This window comes from Mercenaria mercenaria, chromosome 4 (assembly GCF_021730395.1).
Source record: "Mercenaria mercenaria strain notata chromosome 4, MADL_Memer_1, whole genome shotgun sequence".
NCBI lineage: Eukaryota > Metazoa > Mollusca > Bivalvia > Venerida > Veneridae > Mercenaria > Mercenaria mercenaria.
Genome location: NC_069364.1, coordinates 19,216,913 through 19,242,907, shown reverse-complemented (window position 1 = coordinate 19,242,907; position 25,995 = coordinate 19,216,913). Strand labels below are relative to the sequence as shown.

Genomic DNA, 25,995 nt, shown 5'->3' with positions numbered 1-25,995 from the left:
AAAGTAGATCTAGGATCATGTAAAGCCTTTGAGACCCCCTCATGTAAATTTTCATAAATGGAAATTATACCTGACAGACCAATAATATTCATAGCACATATACACAAGTAGCAGATACTTTCTATAAAGGTCACCTTGTTTGGTTATACTTTGTATTTTGTCTTAAACACATGTACCTCTTAACTGTCCACATTCTACCTTGTAGAAATGTCAAACTTTTATTTTTTTTTTACAAACACATTTTTTTCTGTAAATTTGTTTTTGTTGTGTGTCTAACATACTTATCTAGGTACTCTGGTTAATGAAATCTAATCAACTTTTATATTTTTTGAAATATTGCATTTTTTTTTTCATTTTGACAGCTCTACCTACTTTCACTTTCATTTTGCATTTTCAAAAAAAATGTACATGGTTTGCAGCACTTTCAACTCACAGAGTACCTGGCGAAATACGTTAGACACAGAATTAATTTATAATCATGACAGAAATGACAAAATGCTTTTAAAAAAGAAGCTCGATATCTTCTACAAAATAGAATGTGAATATTGTGTTCAAAGTTTGAAATGCCTACAGTAGAGAATGCATAGCTATATTTATGTCCCAGCAATCATGAATACACTAATTGCAGTAATTAATATGTGAATCATAAAACAATGTATACTTACGGCTGCACATCTGATTCCCATAAACATATGCCCGATAACATAAAATTGTCACACGTAGTGTAACAACATATGGCTGTGTTTACCTAATCCCATATTTGGTAAAGAAAACACATGCAATATGACGTAGTACCCTCGATTGTGTGTTTGATTGGTTCAAAAGTGACAGGTTTGAAGCTGATTAATTATAATATTGAAAATACACTGCCATACCTTTGTACAAACATACAATTTGGATATATCCCGAAACTGTACATGTTGTTTATGAACATTTCTCAACGCTTCATTTCGTCTCAATAAATGAATAAATCCACTGCCCCCAACTATGCACTCGTGTTCGTGGGAAAGTTCACGCGGCTCCTTGGATGTTTGGCCGCTTATGTCTTAAAAAATTATGGCTCAGCTGAGAAAAATCTCAAGACTTGAGAAAAAGTTTAGAGAAACCCAACTTGAGAAATTTCTCAGCTGAGACAATTCTCAGACAATTCTGAGCCAATCTTGAGCTGAGAATTTTCTCACTTTGAGAACGTTAGTGAAAGCGGGGCCTGGAGGTCGCTTTTTATTTACTTATATAAGGAAATACTTTGAAAAATATTCTTCTCAAAAACCACAGGACCTAGAGCTTTGATAATTAGTATGCAGCATTATCTAGTGGTCGTCTATCAAGATTGCTCAAATCATGCCCTTATGGTCAAATATGGGTCCCTTGACCCCTTGGGTCACATGGTTAATATAGACTTGTGTAGGGAAAAACTGAAAATCTTCTTGTCCAAAACCAAAGGGCCCTTGGCTTTGATATTCAAAATGCAGCATCATCTAGTGGTTCTCTACCTAGATCATTCAAATTATATCCCAAAGATCAAATATGGCACCGCCCTAGGGATCACGTGGTTAATATATACTAACATAAAAGAATAAATGAAAATCGTATTGTCTAAAAGCATAGGGATCAAAATTGACTGCGCTCCGGGGTCAACAGTTTTTACATTGGCTTCTTTAGGGAAAAGCATTTAAAAATCGTTTTTTGAATCCATAAGTCCCAGAGCATAGATATTTGGTTTAAGGCATGCTCTAGTGGTTATCTACTAAAATTATTCAAATCATGGCCCTGGGGTCAATATTGGCCACACCCGGGCGGGTCCTTGTTATACACAGACTCATTTGCTTTTGAAGCAGTTGCATGGAAATTTGGAGCACAAATATAATGTTTGATACAGATTTCAATACTGATCTTGAATAAAAAAGGAAAGAAAGAAGTCCAATTTCTTGGCAAAACTCTACAAGATAACCATGTTACGTCTCTTGACAGTGGCGACTGCATTTTATTGACGGTATGCCAGTTATTAAAATGATTTGTGTACCAGCTTTTTTAATCCACATTCTACGATACGCCCAATATATTCCTTTAACATATATTGGTAAAGTCAAGATGTATAACTGGAGTGAAGCGGATACATATCTTTTTCGATAAATACAACTGCAACAGTATTAAAGCAAGCATCAGAATAAACACATCTAAAAATGTATATGTACAAGCACACTGATGAGTTCCAAAAGATTTGAAAAGTTTTCTCCTAAATGGACAACACAAAGAAAGACTTGCTCGTTATTATACAGAGTATATACTGTAAAATATAAGGTACAGTGTCATTAACAATGCAGTGTCAATTAAACCTTGGTGGGCAAGGTGATAAAGCAATCGAAGTTACTGTTGACAGTAACCATGTCATAAATGAATTGGAATCTAACCATGAAGAAGCCCGAAAACCTTCCACAAACAGAGAACAGTTTTACCAGCACTTGCTACGTTGTTGCTATCAGTTAATGGTATAGCGGAATGCACTTCTGCAGAAGCCAGAGCTTACACCAGCAAAAGACTTCGGCTATAAGTACACTGGAGAGAATAAATGCTAAAAAACATAAATTTATGATACAGCCAGCAGCTGCTCCAGAACATTTGAACGACATGTTATTTAAAAAAGCATTTGTACAGATGAGTACATCTGTTTTATCAGCGGTCAACCATGTACATTAGCATGTGCTTGCGATTGCAGTATAGGAGACAAAGACCATAGTATTCGTACTGATGACTGTACTGATATTATGTCTGATTGTAACAGTTTATATACATTCAGGTGTATGTTACTTCTTTGAAAGAATCAATTGTTCTCATTTGTTATATATTTGAAAATGCAGAAATGTTTGTTATTTTAACAGAAGTAAATACGTCTTAAAAGTAGACTTAAAATTACTAATACAAAATCATCTGTGTGTGTTCTTGCATTTTGTACAAATCTCCCATCAAAAGATTTTCGGCATTACCCCATTTTTATGTTTTCAGGCAGTATCTTATGAAATTCCCACATATTTATTCAAACACATTTTTCAATCGTAGGAAATGCTTATCCTACATTTCCGCTTGTTATAATCACTTCATTTTACAATACATCAGCAAAAATGATTACTTAAATATCGAATAAATATTTGAGGACTGATATTGTATTTGGGCTTGCATTGCAGGACATACAGACAAAGAAATGACATTGTGTAGAACTATGCATACAATTTTAGACTGCATCGTGTGTGACAATGATTGAGATGACTCAAAACATATTATGTCAAATTGTATCAGTGAACATTTGTTCAGAAATATGTTGTTATTTATTTTAATAAACTTACTAGAATTGTTCTCATTTTACTGATTTATTTTGATGCAGATATAAGTTAGTACGTGTATTTTATTCCTACAGAAACAACATTTTTACTAGTATACTTTAACTGCGAATACATTTTATGTATGATTGTGTGTATTTGACGTATACAAAGATACCCCATTAAAAGTTTCCAGATAGTTTCCTACATATGTTTACAAAGGCCATTTTGCAATCTAAGGCTTTTCTACATTTTGTACTGCTATAATTGCCCCATACTACAAAGTATGAGCAAACATATATTTTCGTGAATAAAAAATGAATAAAATTAAAATGTTGTTATTTCTGGATTACAGGAGATACAGACAATGAAATGTGTACAAATGTACACAAAATACACATCGTGTAGGCTAGTGACTTAGATTACTTAAATCATATTATGCCAGTTTGTATCAATCAACATTTGTTCAGTGTATGTAGTTTTGTATTTAGAATTAACATTCTAAAGATTATTTATTGATATTTTAAAAAGATTGCAGAGCAGTTTCCCGGCTTATACTGATGTTATCATATATTACAAGCTTACAAGTAAACTTAAAATTTCAAAGACATTATTACGTATGTTGTATTTGGGTCATTTTTAAATTCTCTTTTTACAAGAAAATGACCAGTAAGCAGTTAATAAGTTTTCAATCAGAATCTGATGTACGAAAAAATCTATCAATTGCTGCTTAATCTTCAAACTTTTATTTCAGTCTGCTTTAATTACTTTATAGAAAGAGTTAAGAAACACATGTTTACTTAAACATCGAACCTTGTCATAATATTAAAGTAATACATTTTCATCATTTGCAAATTAACCACACCCATTTAATTTAACTCAGTTTTACTAATGTCGGTATATACCAAATTTTAATCATGTAATAATTCTTTTTCACCTGTTTGTTCTGTCCAGAAGAAATAGTTTGCACATTAAAAATCCTGCACTTTACTTAGCATGAATTTTAAATTATTATGTTATATAAGTGTAAGTAGATTTACCTCACCTACTAAGCTGTTTACTTAGTCATTGATTGTTGTATTAATAGATAAATTAATTAAAAGTATTCATGTCAAATACTCATAATATAGTTTTGAAATTTCTGAGCATAATAAAGCATAAAACTTGTAAAAAATAATCAAGCAATTAAAAGAGACATAATTATTAGAGGAATGTGTGAATAACAGTTATTTTTTTCTGATCATTTTACATGCAATATCCTCCATATTTTGTATTTCGATTTACTTGAAGATAAAATATACAATGATTTTATCTATTCTGCAACAGAAACTTTTACAAAATTAGGACCATGCCTATAAAATGGAAACATATTGTCTAGTCAGTATGAGTTTTAGTTTTCGGTGGCCATATTGGCGGCCATCTTGAATTTGACCACTTTGCCCACCACTTGGGTTCTGTCATCAACTGGTTTTGGAAACTTAAGACTGTTACAAACATGTTGATATATAGTTTGCGATATGCACATTCGTAGACCACCTACCCCCATGAAAGTGATCTCGTTTGCGGCAGTATTTTGTTTTTGTTTTGTTTTGGGTTTAACGCCGTTTTTCAACAGTATTTCGGTTATGTAATGTCGGGAAGTTAACCTAACCAGCGTTCCTGCATTCTGTACAAGTACAAACCTGTTCTCCGAAAGTAACTGCCAACCTCCCCAAATGAATCAGAGGCGGAGGAGGACGAATGATTTCAGACACAATGTCTTTTATCAAATCGTCACGGAGAACATACGCCTCGCACAGGGATCGAACTCACGACCCCGAAATCCCTAGATCTGCGCTCTCCCTACTGAGCTAAGCGGGCGGGCTAGAATAGTTTTGTATTGCAACTCGAGTACTATTTTTATGCAATATCATAGATAGAGTTTATATTCATTAATATTTAAGTAGTAATTTATCATGATACTTGAATAAAGGAGAACTGGAACTAATAAAACAATTTACATCCAGAGGCAATAAGCAAGGGTGTCCGTGTACACTAGTTGAGTGCGTGAGCTTCAAAGCCAGTGTTGAACGGGTATTCCCGAATTTTCTAGGCGATTTCCTGTCCGATAACCATAGAAAAACACGGGTTCCCACTGTGTTTGCGTTGTAAAGTTAGTGGACGCCCACCACACACAGGAAGTTGCCATTTTCGAAAAAAGTATTTTTTTTTCTTCTTGTTTAGTGACGGCCCTGAACGGATATTTGTGATTTTTCTCGACAAGTCCAGTCCCGTAACTATAGAAGAACCCTGGGTCCAACCAGATTGGTGTTGTAGAGAGGATGGACATCCATTTTGCCCAGGTGTTGACCGTCACGGGAAATGTCGTGTTTCCGAGCAAATGTGGGATTTTGTTTTAGGCCAGAAAGGCCAAAGTACACTTTTTTGCTTGCAGCAGTAGATCCCGTTGCCATAACCTGGAAAATTCAAATTTTGCCCCGAAAAGATCATCTCTAGACTAAACGTGCAATGTCCATGGCTTGAAATGTTGAAGAAGCAAGGATGTGTAACTTGTTTGCACGTGAGAGTTAAAACACGACTAGATTATTATGACAACTACTTGAAAACACTTTTTGGATTTTTTTGAAAAATAAAATGTGTATTTACAGCATAAAATTAATATGACTCCTTCAAGCCGTTTGATGTGAGATTATATAACAGTGTATCAAAGAGTAAAGCGTAACTTCAAATAAAGATGCTTGAAATGAAATTGAAACTGTCTTGGAAAAATGTTTTCTGTGTAGAAGAGGAGATGTATGGTTAAATAGATCATCAAATTTGCAGTAGAAAGCCAGATACTATATTATTATGTGGGGTCTCATTTTTGTTTTGATTTCACAGTGTATTTGTATAACAGATAATACTTTCTGCAATCAGTCATTACGCCACATTTCTTATGATTTTTTTTCTTCAAGAACATGTTAAGTACAGACGTTTAAAGGGTCCTTGTGCGTGATTTCATATAGAAAAAAAGACACCAAGCTAGTAAGTGTGTTTATTAGAATATCAACAATGACGTCACAGTGTTGGGTTAATTGATTTCGATTGAATAGTTTTGTTTTCGTTTTTATCTGTGTGTTTTTTGTTGGATTTAACGTCACATCGACACAATTATACATCGTATGGCGCATTTTTAGCTTTTCATGGTGGAGGAAGATCCCAGGTGCCTATCTCTGCATTATGTCATCAAGGCGGGCACATAGGTAGTTCAACCAACCTTCCTTAAGCCAGATTGAATGAATTTTAAGAAAATAAAATTTATTTTCAAACTAAATACTTCTATATAATACGTCTTTTGTACTGTATGATTGGGTGATACGCAGCTCGTAATCTTATACTCAAACATGTTTTCTGACGAAGACTTATTGAACATTTAGGCCTTTATTAAAGTATTATTTTTCCCTTGAAAAAAGAAAGGGATAGAATGACAGTATTACAATCGATTAATAGTCAATTACATAATAATGAAATATCGGTACAACTTTTATACATTGATTTTAACGTCGAAAACTCGTTTGGATAGAGGCCTTGCAGCTGTGTTTGACCACATGGACATATGGTCCAGTAAATTTTATGCCGAAAGAAATCACCAAAGCTAGGTCTTTTCACGTGATTTGAGGAAATCTCGACGGATAGGGGCGTAGTGCAAGTAGTTGTTCACACCTATAGACCATCTGGTTGGGTTTGCCTGGGAAACACAAAATATATGTGTATACGATCATTTTGAGTTATATATGGCCGTTTTTACTTGCAGTTATTCAACTTTTTTTCTTTTGCACAAAAATTTGCTTGATTAATGAACTGAATCACGGGAATAATTTTGAAAATGTGTCCTTGATTGCCTGGTGATTTATTACGAGCCACTTGTCCCTCGCTGCTCTCAACCCGAAACCCCGCATATGACGTAAAAATCTTTGATGTGAGGAGAGCTTCCAGCTGACTTACAAAAGGTTCGTAGTTCTAGGCCTGCACAGGTGCCCGCTACTGCTAGCTGCAAAGATGCCATGTTTTATTGATTGTATCGTTGTGACGATTTAAAATCCAACAAAACAAACAAACGTCTTAACGAATTTTCGAACCAACTAATCCTTCTGCAGACAACATAAAAAAACACTCGTTATTCCTACATTTTCATACTGCGTATGAACATTTATTTCTAGATTAAAAGATCCTTAAAAATATCGTCTTACATGACTATTTAAAGTATTTTTGTTTTTAAAATGAACAACCCTGATACTTTTTCATTTCTCGTTAAAGGTAAAGACTTATCAAAAAGAAAATAAAAACAATTTTATTTTACGCGAATTACATGTATAATCTCACATTATCGAAATATTCAAAATGTTAATATATGTTTCTCATTATTAAGGGAATGTTTCTGTTTTATCCTGTAGATGTAACCTATGGTAGGTCATATCAAAATTTGAAATAAATGTTTAGATTTATTTCTCCAAAAAAAAAAAGTTTCTGAATTGCTTCAATTGATAAGGGTATCATCAAATAGATTAGGGACCGTGCGATTCAAAATTTGGATTTGTCATGTTAATGCCAAACTATTTCAGACCTTTTTGAGATTTTATTTTAGATATCCTTTATACCTTTATATATATATATATATATATATATATATATATATATATATATATACACACGTTGTTCCCTTGTTTCCTTGACGTCAACGTCATTTCTATTGAATTAATCCCTTTCTCTTATTGTTATATATTTAGACACGCTGATGAGCCATTCACGGCGAAACTAGTTTGTGACTTTTATATTAAAATTTAAGAAAATCTAAGCGAGCTTGTAAAGTCATTTTATAATTTTACGATATAACACACACACACACACACACACATATATAGTTGTATATGCATAATGTAAAAACAAAACTATACTGGAAATTTTACGAATTGCAATACTATATTATAGCTAACAAATCTAAACATGCAAGTTTAATTCTGAAAATAATAGAAAATTGTTTGTGTGATTTCCATGATTTAAAGTCACCGTGCCCATTACCTATTATATGATATAAAACAAAAACTTACTCGTGGTTTTCACCGATCGCAATATCCAAGCCATTCCTTCCATCTAAATCTGTGTTCGAAGAAAATTCTTCATTTACAAGGAGTTGAACAACTTCAGGGTGGCCGTTCTTAGCTGCATGATGTATTGGACTGAACTATTTATGAATAAATTTTTCTTATTCTCATAATCATATCTGACATACAAATATGATTATAGATGTAAAAGCCAATAAAGTGCATTTTTATCCGTGTATTATATTCATAGTGCAAAAGAGTTGTTTAGCATTTGAACATTTTTAATCATTGGTTTTAATGAAGAGTGATAGGTAAAGCTAGAAATTGCTTCCTCATTTATAACGGAAGTGTAAATTGATATGTTAGTTTTTTCCATAGCACAAGAAGACATGATGACCTTGAACCGATTTGATTTAACGTTGCGTACTGCTCGTCGTCTCAGTATTATAGCAAATATGTGTGCCAATCTATTTAAAAATTCTGTAAAATGGTTGAAATAAACGAAACGCACACGGCCTTGGACATCAACGTACGACCTTGAACCAAAGGAGCATCGTTCTTTACATCGACTTATTAAGGGAAAACATTGGTGCCAAGTTATAAGGAAACCCTTACATTGGTTAAAAGCACCTTAATTTTAAACCGATATGACTGCATTATGTCTCATTAGATTATAACTTACGCGTTTACAAAGTTAAAAGTAATATATTTTCCAAATGTGTAAAAGTACAGAATGTAGGAGAAATACTGCCTATTTTACCAAGCCCATGACCTTGAACCGTGACTAAACATTGCGTTTTACACTTGTATCATGACAGAGAACATTGTACCAAGCTATTTTAAAAATATTTCAAGGGGGTAAAAAAGATACAGAGTGGCATGATTTTGTGACGGACGGACAGAAATATGGATGGACGTACGGACGGACGACATGTCCAAAAGATATGTAGCTCTCTTAACTTGCCTAATTTTACAAAAAAAAATGCCATACTCTGTGCTATAAAAGGCCGGTAAACATGATGATATATGATCAGCCTTTGGTTAATAAACAGAAACCATTTTGTGTCTTAATCGCAATGTGCACATACATGAAGATATTTAACAATACATTTAGATAATACCATCAAATATGTAATATATAGATTAGACAATTTATCACAAAGCCTCTCCACCATCATAGTTTTTGAAGAATGGAATTAAAGATCTGGATTCCTTACATTACATGCTTCTTTCAGGTATTTACACATTCCTGATTCTTTCTTCTTCTTATCTGAAGACATCAGTCTATTGAATAGGTTGATATTTGGCCACGAGATATGTGGTATGGACAATACACTCCATTATGAACAAACTGGTCTCTCAAACGACATTTCAACACGTTAGAAGAAACATTTTCATCAAAATAATTCCAAATATACCCGTACCAATGACTCATTAATAGCGACTTAACTTTTTAGCCAAAAATGAACATTAGCATTATGTCATCTTATATTGTAGTCGATAAATTTTACACATGTGATTCTCTATTCTTATCAATTCTCACCCAGTAGTTTAATATTTTCTCATTGCATAAAACAGATATATGTTATCTTCCAAGTTCGAATACAACAGCCATATTTGGAGTAGATGGTTTAACTCATTGAATCTATTTGCAAAACTTTATCTGAACTCTGTTTGTTGTGAACACCGAAAACTTCTGCACAATAAAGTGAAAGGTTCAACCATTCTATCAAATAATAAAATCTTAGTTTTAGCATCGAACTTGATTCTCGTGAAAATAGAGTGTAAACTATTTATAAATTTTAATGCTTGGTCAGACAAAGATTTCATTGCACCTAGCATTAAACCAATGCATTTGAAAATTTATCCCGAGGAAACAGAATAAATCTACGATTTCAATGTTTTCATTATTGATATACCAACTATAGTTAATGCTTGTTCTTCTTTTTCTTAAAACAAACGTTTTTGTCTTCTTAACATTTATCTTTAAGCCCCATTCAAGGGGATATGTATATAAGCTGTCTAACTGTTCCTGTTACGGTTAATTATAGACAAACCAAATGACACAAACGGCGATTTATATAAGGATTCGTTTAATTAATGTTAATACTGCATAGTACAGCCCGATATTAGCATAGCGAATTTGAATTGAGTATTGTTATTGGTTCTATGAAGATTCATTTTATTTTTAGCTCACCAAAAAAAAAAAAAAAGAAACTTTTAAGATATTATTGCTATATTTCCTGAAAAAACGTAGATAATGACAAATAACTATGGAATGAACACAAATGAGAATTAATTATTTTTACTATCATTGACGACTTAAAAGCGTTTGTCAAGAGTTACCAAAGATATATTGCCTTAATCATAAAGCTTCATATATGACCGTTGAGTACCGATTTATCCATGGTATATTGGTAGAGATGGTAGGAACATTTTTATTACTGAGGAAACTCAGATTAAATACCGGAGGATTCGTACAAAGTTGTAACAAAATATTCTAGCACGGAGACGTCTAGAATTTTGCTCGAGTTGCTAAAATTGAGTATGGGGTTTTGGAGTGGTGTTATTCATTAACAATAGACAATTCACCATTACACGAAGTCCTAAGCTATTTTTTGTTTGCTTCTTAAAACATGATGATGATATATATATGGTGGTTTTCAATGTTTAGTATGTAAGTCAATAGATCATTTGGATTTCTGTATATAAAAATACTTAAATAGGAAGGAAAACGTTAGACTAGCACCAATATTAAAAACTGAATGAAAGTAGACATTTCACAATCAGACTGATTTAAATTAAACGTTTAAAACTCTTGTTGGTTACGAAATGGCAGTTGCTTAAAGTGCCTTTTATAGTGGATTTTAATATAATGTACAAATGCATTACAATCCAAAAAAAAAAAAAAAAAAAAAAAAAAAAAAAAAAATATATATATATATATATATATATATTAATAGTTCTAACAATTCAAATTAACTAAGTATTATTTGATATGGTACTTTCAGCACATATTATGTGTTGATAGTGAATTATCAATTTTTACCAACCGTTCTCGATGTTCAAGATCTGGAATTTCAAACTTATTATTTGCAGGATTGACTGTACAGTGGCGCCTGCGTGTTTGCTTTGTGAGTTTGTGTAAAAACGCGAGCATCACGCGTGTTGAAGACAAAACGTTAAACGTGTTGCACGATTAGAAACGCGTTCATAAACGAGAAATAGTTATTGCGCATGCTCAGTGTGCATCGTGCGCTGCCGCGCAAATAAATGTTCTCCTGCGCATGCCCAGCGTGCCAAACCGAGAAGTTTAAATGCGCATGCCCAGCGTGCAAAACCGAGCAGGTTAAATGCGCATGCTCGCATGCTCAGCGTGCAATGGATTTCTTTAAAATGTACATGGATTCATCGTCTTACGTTTCTAGTTTGAAAGGTGGTATTTCTTGCAAATTGTATTTTGGATTTGAAAATTTACTTTTTTGATCATTTCCGTAAAGAATTTTTTTGTAAACGGTACACGCGAAAAGTACTGTACGTCAATGTTGTCTACGTCATAAAATAGCGGCAGTTCCACTGCACATCAAAGCGACGACACTGAAATTAAATCGCCAAGGATTTGATTCGTCTCCCATCACTAAAGTGTTGAAATGTAATTATAATGACGTGATTACTGCACCAGGTATCAGAAAATTGATTAAATTGTGTGTTTCCTGGAATTTAAAACAGCCACAAGCGGCAGGATTTCAGCGGACTGCGCGTGTGAAGAAACTGAAAGTAGAAGAGGTGCATTTACAATGCATTAACTTTGCACTACAGAACAATTCAAATTTGACGGCGGCAGAACTAAAGAGGAAACTTTTAGATGTGTTCGGGTTAGACGAAAATTAGGATGGAATGCCAATATGACAGGGTACTGTCAACTGATCTCGGACTAAAACAAAAAGTTCCGGAAAAGATGGTCACTGTACATGCTATCAACAAAGGAAGACATTTCTGATGTTATCTTTACTGATGAGTTAACAATTGAAATGTGTTCAGTAGGCAGCTTAACTTTCCACTGTAAAGGTTTAGCTATGGACAAGATTCCCTCAAAGGCTCCAAAACCAAACCATTTATATAAGGTAATATTCAAATTGTTTATCTTAAAGATAATTGCAATTATTACATGAAGACTTGTATTATTTGCCGGTCCATAGTTTGTGCTATTGACTGGTCTGCAGTTCAACACTAAGTTTTCCACACCCTCTAGCCCCAGGTTGACTAGTCGAACTAATCAGACGCTAACTAGTCAAAATAATTCGACGTCCAGATACCTGTTGAATATTCATCATTAAGTAAAAGAGAAGAATAGGCGTGCAATTTACAGACTATTCACAGTTTTAATACAATAAGCGATAACTGCTACAAGTAAAATGATCTTAGCCTGCAAGCGATCTTTTTGCAGCATCCATCAAAAATTAAAAAAGAAAGAAAATTTAATGATCAATATATTAAATGAAGCCAATTTCTTCAGCCGTTGCCATGGTGACGCACACCGCTTCATTTCTTCGACCGATCTTAAAAGACAGTTGTTACTTTAGTTACCTAATAATTGTTCTAACATTAGTAAACAAGAGGGCCAAGATGGCCCTAGGTCGCTCACCTGAGTAACACGCAATAACCGTGTAAACATGTTTTACCTAGTGATTTCATGGAGACAAATATTCTGACCAATTTTCATTGTTAAATATTAGACAAAAAAACGTGGCCTCTTGAGTTTAAATAGCTTAGTCTTTAATTTGACCTGATGACCTAGTTTTTGATCCTACATGACCCAGATAAAAATTCATCCGATATTTCATGCAGACAAACATTCTGACAAAGTTTCATGCACATCAAATGAACGAGAGTTTCGAACTTTGGCTAGAAATATCAAGATAAACATCCTGATTAAGTTTTATGAAGATAGGTTTATAAATGTGGCCTCTATGTTGTTAACAAGCTTTTCCTCTGATTTGACGTAATGACCTAGTTTTTGACCCGACATGACCCAGTGTCGACCCAGGCCTAGAGATCATCAAGATAATTATTCTGTGCAAGTTTGTGTCAAATCAAAGCATAAATGAAACCTCTATATGGCTGAAAGTGCCAAAATAGAAAAAAAAAAGAAAATGTTTGCCCTTTTCAAGGGCAATAACTCTAGAACCAATGCTGGAATCTAACCGATTTTCGAAATGAACCGAAATTTCATTGTGACTTAAGTCATGTGTAAGTGCGGTTAAAGTCAAACATAAAATGTCACTTTTATCATGTTCACAAGGTATGGTAAAAATTTAAATATTTTGGCTCTTTCAGGGGTCAATCAGGGACCGTAACTCCGGAACCTATGATTGGATCTGACAGAATCATCATGAAATCCAAAATTTATTGTTGTTAACGATATTTTGCAAGTTTGTATCAAATCAAACCATAAATGAAGTCTGAATGTTAGCCCTTTAAGGAGACATTTCTCTGGAACCCACTATGATTTGGCCAGTTTTCGAAAGAAACCGAGATATTATGCCAATACAAGTTGTGTGCAGGTTTGATTAAAGTTAATTTTAAAATATGGTTTCTATCGTGTTCACAAACCAAAAATAACAAGTCTTTTTTTAAAAAAAATATGATAAACATAGGTAATTGTTAGATAAACTATTTGTTAAAGCATAGCCACCCGACGCATACCTTTGTCCGACAGGATTTATATACAATATTGTAATGTACACTATACAAGCGACCACACTTTCTTTCATGCATGTGTATATAGTTATGCTTTAAATGCTCTTAATGTTGACCTCACCATGCGCATAATTAATCAGCGGTTTTCGTCATTTGATTTACTTGATGATAATTATTTGTTGTAGCAAAGCTACCTGCACTGTTTATGTAATTGTCTGGAAATGAGCACGCCTGTAACTGGCTTTATTGATATTACAGGGTGATATTGTGTTACAGAAAAAGGACAGATTATTAAATTTTGAATTTGCCGGTATGTACTCCCCAGCCAAATAAATTTCATTTACTGTTTTAGAACCTAGGAGGTGTTTTACAGGTAATATTACGTTCGCTTTGGTTTAATACACGTCAGTAATATAACGTATCGTATTAAATAAACCAAAAGAAACTAATTCACCAAACAGTGATAAATCTCTATCTGGCATAAACTTCAGCCTTTAGTAAGTTATGATAAATTTGTCGAATAATTTTGTGTGAAGGCATCTTTGTCTACCCATATATTTATAATGCTTTTCTTCCGACAAGCGAATCATTATTGAACAGTCCCACTTTCACATTGTACACATGTGCCCGATTAGAAATGTCATTTCACCAAAGAACATGTATCTTTAATTTCTGTTCTTCAATCTTTAGCGTTTATGTGAATTCTCTAAATACTGCTGTACTCGGCACTTTATATTTATACCCGATGATTAAGTCTCTCGCGTTCCGCTCACAAAATAACAATGATATTAAAAATTTGCACATTCAATGTTAAAGGTATTGCTAATATGCATTTTCAACTGGTTCCGTGATAGTGAATATAATGTCATTATGATACAAGAAATACTCTGTAAGAATCAAGATTATATAAGATGAGAACGAGAATGGGGCGCTAAAGCGTTTTTCAGTGGAAACAGTTCTTATAGTAAAGGTGAATGCATATCATTGAAAAAACAACATTTATATTAAATAGATATTAAATTTTAGATAGTAGAAAGTTGCAATTAAATTGTTGCAGGCAGATTGCAATATCTGACATTATCAGTATGTGAATTTGAGATACTTCAATATATATATAGTCCCAACTTAGACGACAGTACTTTGAATATGTAGAATCTTTAATTGCAAAAAATTATGATAAGTCCATGGTCGTAGGAGGCGACTTTAATACTGTCTTAGATGTAAAAATCGACAAGAAAAATAGTGATATCAAAACACTCAAAAAATGTTGAGGTGTATTTAACACAATAATCAATAATTATGACGGTTCACTATCCATTGCCTTAAATTAGTTCACGTGACTTTGATTTCGTTGATTTACTGAATCGGCGAATAACGTCCGGCAGCATCGCGGGTTAATTATATCTTTAAGGGACCCGCGGGTCATAAAATATTTTATGATATTTAATCCATTCGTATGTCAACAATATTTGGCTATTCAAGACACACTAACGGGCGGATGAGTATATTGGACTGTTTTCTACAAATCTACAAAGAAATTTGCTTTCTTTTACGGTGATTTTGAACAGGATTATGATTTTAAGAAACCCTAGGTACTATAAAATGCTGTTTAAGCGGTAAAACAATTTCAAGACAAGAATTGAATTCCAGACTTCGTGATGAATCTATTGAAGTTCAAAATAAACTTGATATGTTATTAGTAGGGATGGCAACGAATAGTGTTTTTGTAGAGATTTACCCTAAGCCCTCTTAACATAAGGAAAACAATCTGTTTATGATTTTTTTGATCTTTACATATTTTTCTTTTCAAAGTGCTGATCTTTACAGTAATTGCTACTAATCATACATGCTTTTGTCCTGTCTATAGGTAAAAAGCTCAATACATAGAAGGTATGGAACAAAATACAAAATGTTTCTAATAACTTAGAAAAGAAAAAAAAAGTGATAAAAAGACCGTTTCAAAATTAGTTATCAACAATGAAACTATTAACGATCCTAAAAAGATATTACACGAAACTAAATCATTTTATGAAAACATTTACAAGAATACTTCGTCAGTTAACACATTGCATAACCTCAGGTCTGCTGCACCGGTGACGGTTCACTAACCATTACCTTAAATTATTTCACGTGACCTTGTCTTCGTTGATTTACTGAATCGGCGAATAACGTCCGGTAGCATCGCGGGTTAATTGTATCTTTAAGGGACCCGCGGGTCATAAAATATTTTATTATATTTAATCAATTCGTATGTCAACAATATTTGGCCATTCAAGACACACTAACGGGTGGATGAGTACATTGGACTGTTTTCTACAAATCTACAAAGAAATTTGCTTTCTTTTACGGTGATTTTGAAAAGGATTATGATTTAAAGAAACCCTAGGTACTATAAAATGCTGTTTAAGCGGTAAAACAATTTCAAGACAAGAATTGAATTCCAGAATTCGTGATGAATCTGTTAAAGTTCAAAATAAACTTGATATGTTATTAGTAGGGATGGCAACGAATGGTATTTATGTAGAGACTTACCCTAAGCCCTCTTAACATAAGGAAAACAATCTGTTTATGAGTTTTTGATCTTTACATATTTTTCTTTTCAAAGTGCTATTCTTTACAGTAATTGCTACTAATCATACATGCTTTTGTCCCGCCTATAGGTAAAAAGTGCATGCTTTACACGAGATACTATGTACATAGCCAACTTATCCTACAATAAAGTTTTTAGCGGAGTTGTCTCCATTTTTTTCCAGCTATTTTACCCAGGATCTTTTTCAGCTCAAATAACTCTTTTTCCGAAAAATATCTTAAACATTTTGTTTTCAGACCGCGTACTTTGATGCAGTTAGCTACATATATATCTAAAATAAATAGTGCCTTCTTGAAGTTTGTATTTTTAATAATGCCGATTATATGGTTTTCGAATGTTCTGTTAACCTTCCGTATTCCGTCATCAACTGACCAATAAAAAAGCTCAAAAACTTATGTGTTTATCATACCCTTATCAGCGACTTGCATACATTCTTTTTTCGTTTACACCAGAAATGATACAGATATTGACGAATTAAGACTGACAAATCTTTCTCGTCACTTGTTCATCTTTTGTACTATAACATATTTGTGATATGCCTTAATGTAGATTTAATTTATACGTTTTATTTCTTACAAGGATGTAGGCCGTACATGTAAGAAAGGTTCTCTCCACTCACGTTACATGAATCCGACTTACTAAATTATCGGATGATCGCGTGAAATTCTTCCAAACAGCAGAAGGCATAAACAGCATTTTGACCGAAGATTAACGTAATAGAATGAACTTTTTTTTTCAGTCAGATGAGTTATTTTTAAACTGCTGAAGAGGCTAAAGAGAACAATATAATGAAATATTTGGTTTAAATGCACTACTTCCCTGAATACGATATGCATTTATTCGTTACATTTAGCGAAAATGAGTTTAGTCATAGCTACCGGATGATGTGATACACGTCAAAATACAAAATGTATATACATTTGACTAGTTTTCTATACTTTATATTTGGTATGTTCCTATGCTCAGATTCACCATGTGATCTTTGATTGAAATCCAAGACATAAGTTGAAGTGTAGTTCGATGTTTTTGTACAAGCGCTTCTCACCAATTGTTAACAAGGCGTTTTGTAACCGATTAGTATCATTAATGTTTCTCAAGGCAAGAAATTAGAAACTGAAACTGTTTTATTTGATTAAACGCCTATTTTTACGCAAAACATATTCAATGGCGTTTTACAAATACATAAAAATACGACAAAAAGTAAGATATTTAATGATATATATGACATAAATGAGCATAAATATCATTGTGAATAAACTATTTAGTAAGCATTAAAAAAAGATCAGATATCAGATAAGATTAATAAAATATTAGAATATTAAGATACAGTAGGACAGCTGTTTGTTATTAAGTAAGAATAAGTGGGTTATTGCGACAGGTCCAGAAGTTATTACAAACAACTGTATTATGTATTTGTTATAATATAGTTCATATTCGAATGTGTTTACACAATAAAATTACCCAGTTCACGTTATTTCAATCTCTTAAAAATTACAGTCACAGTCTCTAAAAGAGTGCAAAGTAATTTCCAAAATAACGAGTTTTCAACTTCTTTTTGAAAACATCTATTTTGTCTGAGTTCCTTATTTCGAGAGGCAATTCATTCCAGAGTTTAGGTCCAACAGTACCAAAACTTCTGTCGCTGAACGTTTTGCGCTTGTTGAAAGGAACAACGAAACACCCAGTAACGGACTTTGAATAACGCAAGTTCCTTGTCTGTGTTTGTTTTATGAGAAGTTCAGAAAGACATTCTGGAGAGTTTCCAACTGAACAATTATACATGTAGGTGAGCATTTTGAATGTGATTCTGGCTTTGATTGGTAGCCAGTGAAGGTCATACAGCGCTTGCTTGGAACTGTCATATTTTCTTCGATTTAGAACAAGTTTTGCACACATGTTCTGAATTCGTTGCATTTTGTTTACTTCGCTTTGAGCAATACCAAACAGAATGACATTACAATAATTTAAATGGGTTATCACCAATGACAGGACAAGGGTTTCGGTAGCCTCTTTGGTAAGATATTTCCGAATACATTTTATTCTGAAGTAGTTGAGCATTGCTGTTCTACACTTTCGTTTTACATGCTCTTTTAGATTCAAGTTTTCATCCAGGAATGCACCTAGATATCGAATAAAGCTCACTGATTTCACTTCATCACCTACAATGCATACTTTGTCAGTTGAACACTTTAAGAGCTGTTGCCTACTACCAAACATGATGACCTCGGTTTTGGAAGTGTTCATTTTAAGCTTATTTTCATTCATCCAGTTGTTGATTGTTTTAGCACATTGTTCAAGTTCTCGTATTGCCTGGGATTCTGCTGTTGGAGATGATGGTTTAAAGCGTTTATTAGCAGTGTGGTCATCCGCAAAGCCGTAAACTGAAATCGACGGCGGAATAACATCAAACAGTGTCCCCGCATATGTCAAATATAGCCAAGGTCCTAAGCAGCTCCCTTGTGGAACGCTACAATTTAATTGGAGTGGAGATGACATGGTTGAATTGACACTTACACGACAACTTCTGGGGCGCAGATAGGAATCAACCCAGCTCAGTGCTGTTCCACGAACGCCATACTGCTTGTTTAACACATCAACAAGAATGTCATGATCTACAGTATCAAAAGCAGCACTGAGATCGATGGCAATTAGCGCCGTAACTTTTTCTTCCCCATAGCATCCAGTAAATTATTTACAAGACGTAACAGTGCTGATTCGCAAGAATGGTTTTTCCTGTAAGCAGATTGTTTTTTTTGGTGTTTGTTTACATGATCACTGAGCCTGAACAGAGCTGCTTTTTCAATTAATTTTGACAGAAACGATAGATTACTAACAAGCCTGTAGTTTGCGAATTCAAGTTCCAGTCCCATTTTCTTAAACAACGGTCTTACAATTGCCTGTTTCCATTTTGTTGGAAAGATGCCGTCGCGCAACGACAAATTAACCAATTTAGTAATAACAGGCAACAGCTCATCCAAGTATGATTTTAGCTCTTTTGTTGGTAGAATATCAAGTTCACATGATATTGTCTGTAGTTGGTTTATAAGTTTTCTAACTTCTTCCTCGCTCAGATCTTTAAAACTGTCAAAACAAGGAATATCTTTTTCGCATGGTTGAAACTTATCGAGATGTTTCAACGATTCTCGATTTTTTTCGATTTTATTCATGAAATGATCTGCAAATTTCTCAGCCAGTGTACTGTCATGTCCAGTTGGCATAGGGTTCTCAGACCTAGTGCCTGTTGTCTCAGATACAAATCTATAAAGCTTTTTCGAGTCACCTTTTGCATTAATAACTTTTTCACTCAGAGATGATTTTTTCTCATGTTTGAGTTCTTTTTCATAGTTTTTACATACTGTTTTGAAGGCTTCATGCAGATGTGATTGTCTATGATAAATTAGCGGTATAAATTACAGGATACAGTGTCAATACCATAACATCGTACAATTTCGGCACTCTAGTATACAAAATTACACGTTTAACAACGACAGAAGACATTTTCGCGCGTATTTCTGATGATAGCTTTTCCGTATGACATACGTTTAAAACGAAAATGTTGATCTTTCAGTCTGTTTTTATCTATTTGTAATAAATTTATATTTTAACGAATATTTGAATAGTGAAACAGTATTCTAATATGCATGTAATGAACGACTATTCGAACATTAGAATATGCGTTGCCATCAAATAATATTAGATGCTAAGAAATCACACAAAAATATCAGGCACGACTGCCGTCCCCAGAATCAAGTGTCACAAAAGGAGATGTTTCATAGGTCATCAAATTTGACATATTGTGTCCAGATATCCCAGTTAAACACACACAATCAATTTCGGAAAACCAGTTAAAGCTGTACTTGTGACCAAATATTCAGCTATCCAAAATAGGTCATTTAGAACTTAAGATTCAAAACAGTTGAAAATTCTTGTGTTCGTGGCAAACTTTTTTGATACGAATTCACAAAAGCGCCGGTGGTTAACCCGATAGGTTCGGGTTCTGAACATCAGTCTCTTGCAGTATATACAGGTTGTATTCCGTCCACTAGCGCAGTTTCTCGGGACGATGGTTCGGTTTGTAAGGAATAAAACATAAATCTTAAAAGAGAGAATATCAAAAATGGCGATTCTTGTTTTGTAAAGAAGTTAAGTTAAAATTTTCAGGTTGATCAAAAGGATTCTCAAAAACTTAATAATGTACCGTGTTTATCTCTGGACGTTAGGTATAGGAATTACAGGCAGGTAATAAAATGTATACGCTCTCCAATGGATTGAATTTGAGAAATCACAGACGAGTTCGCGGGTTATAGCGATAGTCTACGGCATTGCCTTATGCACCTAGGTCAGAAGAAACTATGGTTTTTACATTAAATAATACTGTATGTATCACAAGTACTAAAATGCATCACTTTGATTGGTGCTATTTACAGAACTTATTTCTGGTGGTCAGATTCATACATAGTATTTTACAACGAGTTCTTGCTCTAACAAAAAGTTGGTTCCATTATGCTATCGTATACAACATAATGTATGGTGCTGGGATCCAGATATCAATGTGATTAACCCAAATCGTTCCTAAATGACCCAAATCAAATTATCTACAGCAATCAACTATAGTTTTAGTAATGACAGAACGAAAATCTGTCCTTACTTATATATATATCAAATACATTAAATATACAAATTGTTCTGACAATTTCGCCTTATCTTTACGTCAACGGGTACTTCCGGCAGATGATAACAAGAAGCGTATATGTCAATGTTACATTGTATGACCTTTCTTGCAAACAAGAATGATATACATAAAGTGTCATGTTGATTAACATTTGGGTGACACATATATTTGTTTGAATAGTTTATATTTTCTCATTTATACACGCTTTATTGACATGTCACTGAGTGTATAACGTAAACTTGTTATAAAGCAATGCTACAATACTGAAGTTGTACTTTTGCCTCATAGTGACGATACTTTGTCATACATGCAATACGCTATACCTTGTTACTTATTCGTTAAGATACAAATTGATTTCTAAATTTCTAAATAAAAAATTCCTTTTGTTAAGTTAGTATTCATTTATTTTCATTTAGGTTCTCATGTTTTATTTAATGTTATTTTTTTGCTCAGATGAGAAGGGGTATATAATTGGCCTTCAAATCTGCCATTCTCGTTTGTACATTTGTCCAACGTTAATGCAACTTTGATATATTTTTCTCAAGAAAACTAGTTTATCAGGTTTCGTGCACAATAAGTCATATTATTACATTTTATTTCATTGGATCGCGCACGAGTAATGTTAGTCTCTTGACTTACATTGCCTAAATCTTATTAAAGTGTTACGATTAAATCTTCTGTCACGGTGATTTAGACAAAGGCTCGCTTCCACAAATCTCAGTGAAGCTCGGGCGCTGCAGCAGAGTGATTCACCCTTTGGCTTTGTGTTTAAGGAAGATAATAATATTGATACGTACACGTCCTTCATTATTTTTTTTAAAATATAGTTTGGATATATTTGAAGCATCAAATTGTGTCGTAAATTATTCAAAAGTTTCTTTTTATGTGTTTTGTAAGTCACTTACTTGCGTGAGCATGATGCGGGTTTCGAACACGACCGTAAGTCGGTCTTTTGTCTCCAAACATCTCGGCCAGTTACATATTTAACATGACGTACAGTGTGAATGAAGCCGTAAGCCGTAATTATCTTTTTTTGGCTCTCACGCGTAAGTTTTCTTTTAATCTTGAGTGCTGTTCCATCTAATCGTGAAAATTGTTTTAATAAGTTTTAATGCATGAACTTTACCTACCATTATCCGTGGTCATACTGTAGATGATTTTATACCAGGGACATAATAATCAATGTTACAGGTGTCAATGCAGTCGGTCCTGTCTCAGTGACAATTCGAGTCGTACCGGCAATATGTCACAAGGTCATTTGCAAAAGACTCCACAGTATGCACTGTGAAACCAGCTCCGATGCGAAAGATTTAGAAATCTACGTTTTGTCAACGTTAGTTCATACAAACCGGAACGTTCTGCGTCCCATTTATTAATCATATCTCCACCAGGCACATACACTGATCAGCTAGTGAGTGCATATACAAATAATCTCTGCGCACATATTAATAAGTATGCTCCCTTCCACACCAAAGTCTCAATCTCAAACTAAGAAATAGCTGCGACTGGTTTACAGATGAACTTAATGAGGTTACACATTTAAAAGGCAAATTTAACATAGACTAATGCGTTTTTATTCGTAAGCTTCTAAACCTTATTGATAACTCTGATCAATTACTTTTCTTTTTGTTGGGTTTAACGTCGCACCGACACAATTATAAGTCTTTCCAGTTTTAATGGTAGAGAAAAAATATTTTTCACGGGCGGGCATCTGTGTAGAACCACCGAGCTTTCGTTAGCATACTGGATGTCTTCCTCACCCGAAAAATTCTACGTCCGATGTGAGACTCGTACCAACATTGTTTGAGAGGCAAGTGATTTGAATTAAATCAATTAAAGTCCAATATAACCAAATATCTGCTAGAAGCTAGCCGAAAAGCTGCACTGCCCTCCGTGTTAACCTCTACATAATTTTAGTGAACGTTTAGAAACTGTTTAACCAATACAATTGGAAACATAAGGAACGATATTAACTCGCAGATGAACTAATCAGATGAACTTAGGAACAGTACCCTTAACTTGTCCGAACAACAGGAAATTATTGTTAAATAAATGTCTTGTTGATTGGACTCCTCCAACAAAAAAGAGGCAGACAAGACATACACAAATCTCCGAAAAATATGTGAATTTGATACAATACTAACAATTATTTTGTCTTATTAACTCTAACCATTGATAACAAACTTCATAATATAACCATGAAGTTAGATGTACTAAAGGGATGTAAGAATAGAAGACAAGATATCTCCTTGGAAACATACAGGCTCGAGTTCCTTCTTCTGTTCAGTTCAAAACCCCTTGATATTGAAGTAGATGCAGGTCTAGAACAGCATCAAAATGCAAACAAGCTACATGACGAAGCGCAGTCTACATACGAAAAGTGTCACGAAACTAAAAGAATGATATCCTCCAGGCAAATATTTTGTAATTGGCTTCTTGATCTATATGTACTTTTTAACACAACTCATCACCAAACACTGTTACTTAGCCTTTAACAACATACTGGAGTGATAGACACAGCATATGCACGGATGCTGTACTATCAAATTTATCTCCAACAAACAATATGAGTTGATTCTGAGTAATAGACACTTGTGTTTATGAAGCATAGTGTGCGTCAGGGATCAGATCTCGGTCCCAATTTACTACATTATCTTACCAAAGATGACACAAGTTATCTTGTCAATAGTTACCTCATGATTAGACAACTATAAAGACTGTTTGAGTGATACCCGAAACACCACATTGAAAAAACTTCTCTCGGCCACAACAGCTGATATGATCACATACAGTCATATCACAGCTCCAGTGGTTACACTTGAACCACTCCTGTCAAGATATTAGTGCAGCTGATACGCTGGCTGCTTTTCAAGTCAACTAACAGTCAATTGGCACTTTTCAATCTGACTGATTTTTCTCTTCATTTGAAAGTGTAGATCAGTAAATGATCCCATACAGCATTTAAATCTTGGTTAGATTTCAAAATATTTCAAACACTAAAACGTTTTTATTTCATTATGTTGTGATCTCCCATTGTTTGCAATAAAATTATTCTAAATACTTTATTTAAATTCTTACTTGACACCAGGAGGTGTATTAATTCTAATTAGCACGTGCATTCAGATGTTCACCAAAATGTGCCTGCCAGGATTCAGGGCAAACATGTAGGGCTTCATTAGGGCTTTTGACAGGACAATGTTGTATAGTATGTATGAATTTAAAATTCTAAAATTTAGTTTTAAAGCAGTTGATATATTTTGCAGCGGATAAGATGAGATGTGCCTTTTATCAATACATATGGACAATTAAGTAAACGACTACCTCGCTAACTCCCGGCCTGGAATATTTAACGTATATTATATAGAAACAAGAAATATCTTTAAAAATGATACACGGCCGCATAAGTAAATACACACTTTAAGCTACGAAACGTGCATGCACTTTACACATTTACATACGATCGGGTACTTGTAAAAAAAATGTATTTTTTATGTCGAACATATTTAACGGAACACATCTTTACATCATAGTTATATTAATCTAGGAGACTTTGACAAAAATTAAGAATACAAAGCAGGAGCCGAAAAGTGGGAGACGAAATGACCATTTTTGAAATCGTCAAGGGATACGAAATGACCAAATTTGGGATGAGTTGACCGGGGGACGTGCTGGCTGTAAACCGTTTACGGGAGATCACTCCGTATCAGAGTGGCAGAGTTGACAGGTGTGTACTGCAATTGAACTCTTGCCGCAGTTTCACTACCGAGGGGATTTAGGTTCATGACGTAAGTTATTTCCACAGGAGTCTTGCAACGGATTATACTGTCTAACAATACAGCTCAGAGCACATGCACATCCCTTAAGAAAATATTATCTATTCCAGTCGAAAACCTGAAGAATGTTTCATCCACCAATCAGAAATTACAGTTTTAAGCAGCTGTTAAATGACCTTCATCCCAGATAGTAAAGACGAAATCAGTACCGGCCTGCGGCCGGAAAAAAAACAATCTTACTTATACTGAGTATTGTTATTATTTATTGTATTTTGAAAACATGAATAGGGACGAAACGGGTGTTTCACGTTCAATTCCCTCTCTTGAATAAACTTGAATCATTATGTTATCTTTCTTCTTACTTGTTCTCTATGCTTCGAAAAGATCATGTGATAGATTTCATTAATTATACTGTTTTAAGACGTGACCTTAAACAAAAATGTAATATAATGTCAAAAGAACAGAATCTATAAAATCTTTACTTCTAGCATAATTTATAAACTCTTCAAAATATGACATAAGAGAACAATTGTACTTCTTGAACATTACAGTACAACCTCTCCAGAGCGGCCCTCTCTTAAGCAAAAACCTCTCTATAACAACATCATCAAAATTTCCCTAAGCTGAAATATATAATTACGCATTTACCTCTCCAGAACAACAACCTCTACATAACAGTTACTATTTGTATCTCCCAAAGGGTGTTGCTCTACAGAGGTGGCACTGTATTCTAAGACTTATTCATAAAAACCGAATCTAGACCAATAAACCAACATTCATTTACATAAACAAGACTAGATTTGCTGACCATCTAACTGGGCTACTGCCTGTTACTAAAATGCGTCTACTATTGTGTACGCTTAGC

The 25,995-nt window shown here is 33.9% G+C and overlaps 1 protein-coding gene across 1 annotated transcript in view; it reads right to left on the bottom strand.

The window, feature by feature from the left end:
• The window catches only part of LOC123551122 (transient receptor potential cation channel subfamily A member 1 homolog), a 136,838-nt gene that overhangs the window by 82,146 nt on the left and 28,697 nt on the right, over positions 1-25,995 (bottom strand). The window contains exon 6 of the mRNA XM_053542065.1: positions 8,402-8,535. Coding sequence (XP_053398040.1) covers positions 8,402-8,535 — 134 coding nt within the window. The remainder of the gene's footprint in view (positions 1-8,401; positions 8,536-25,995) is intronic.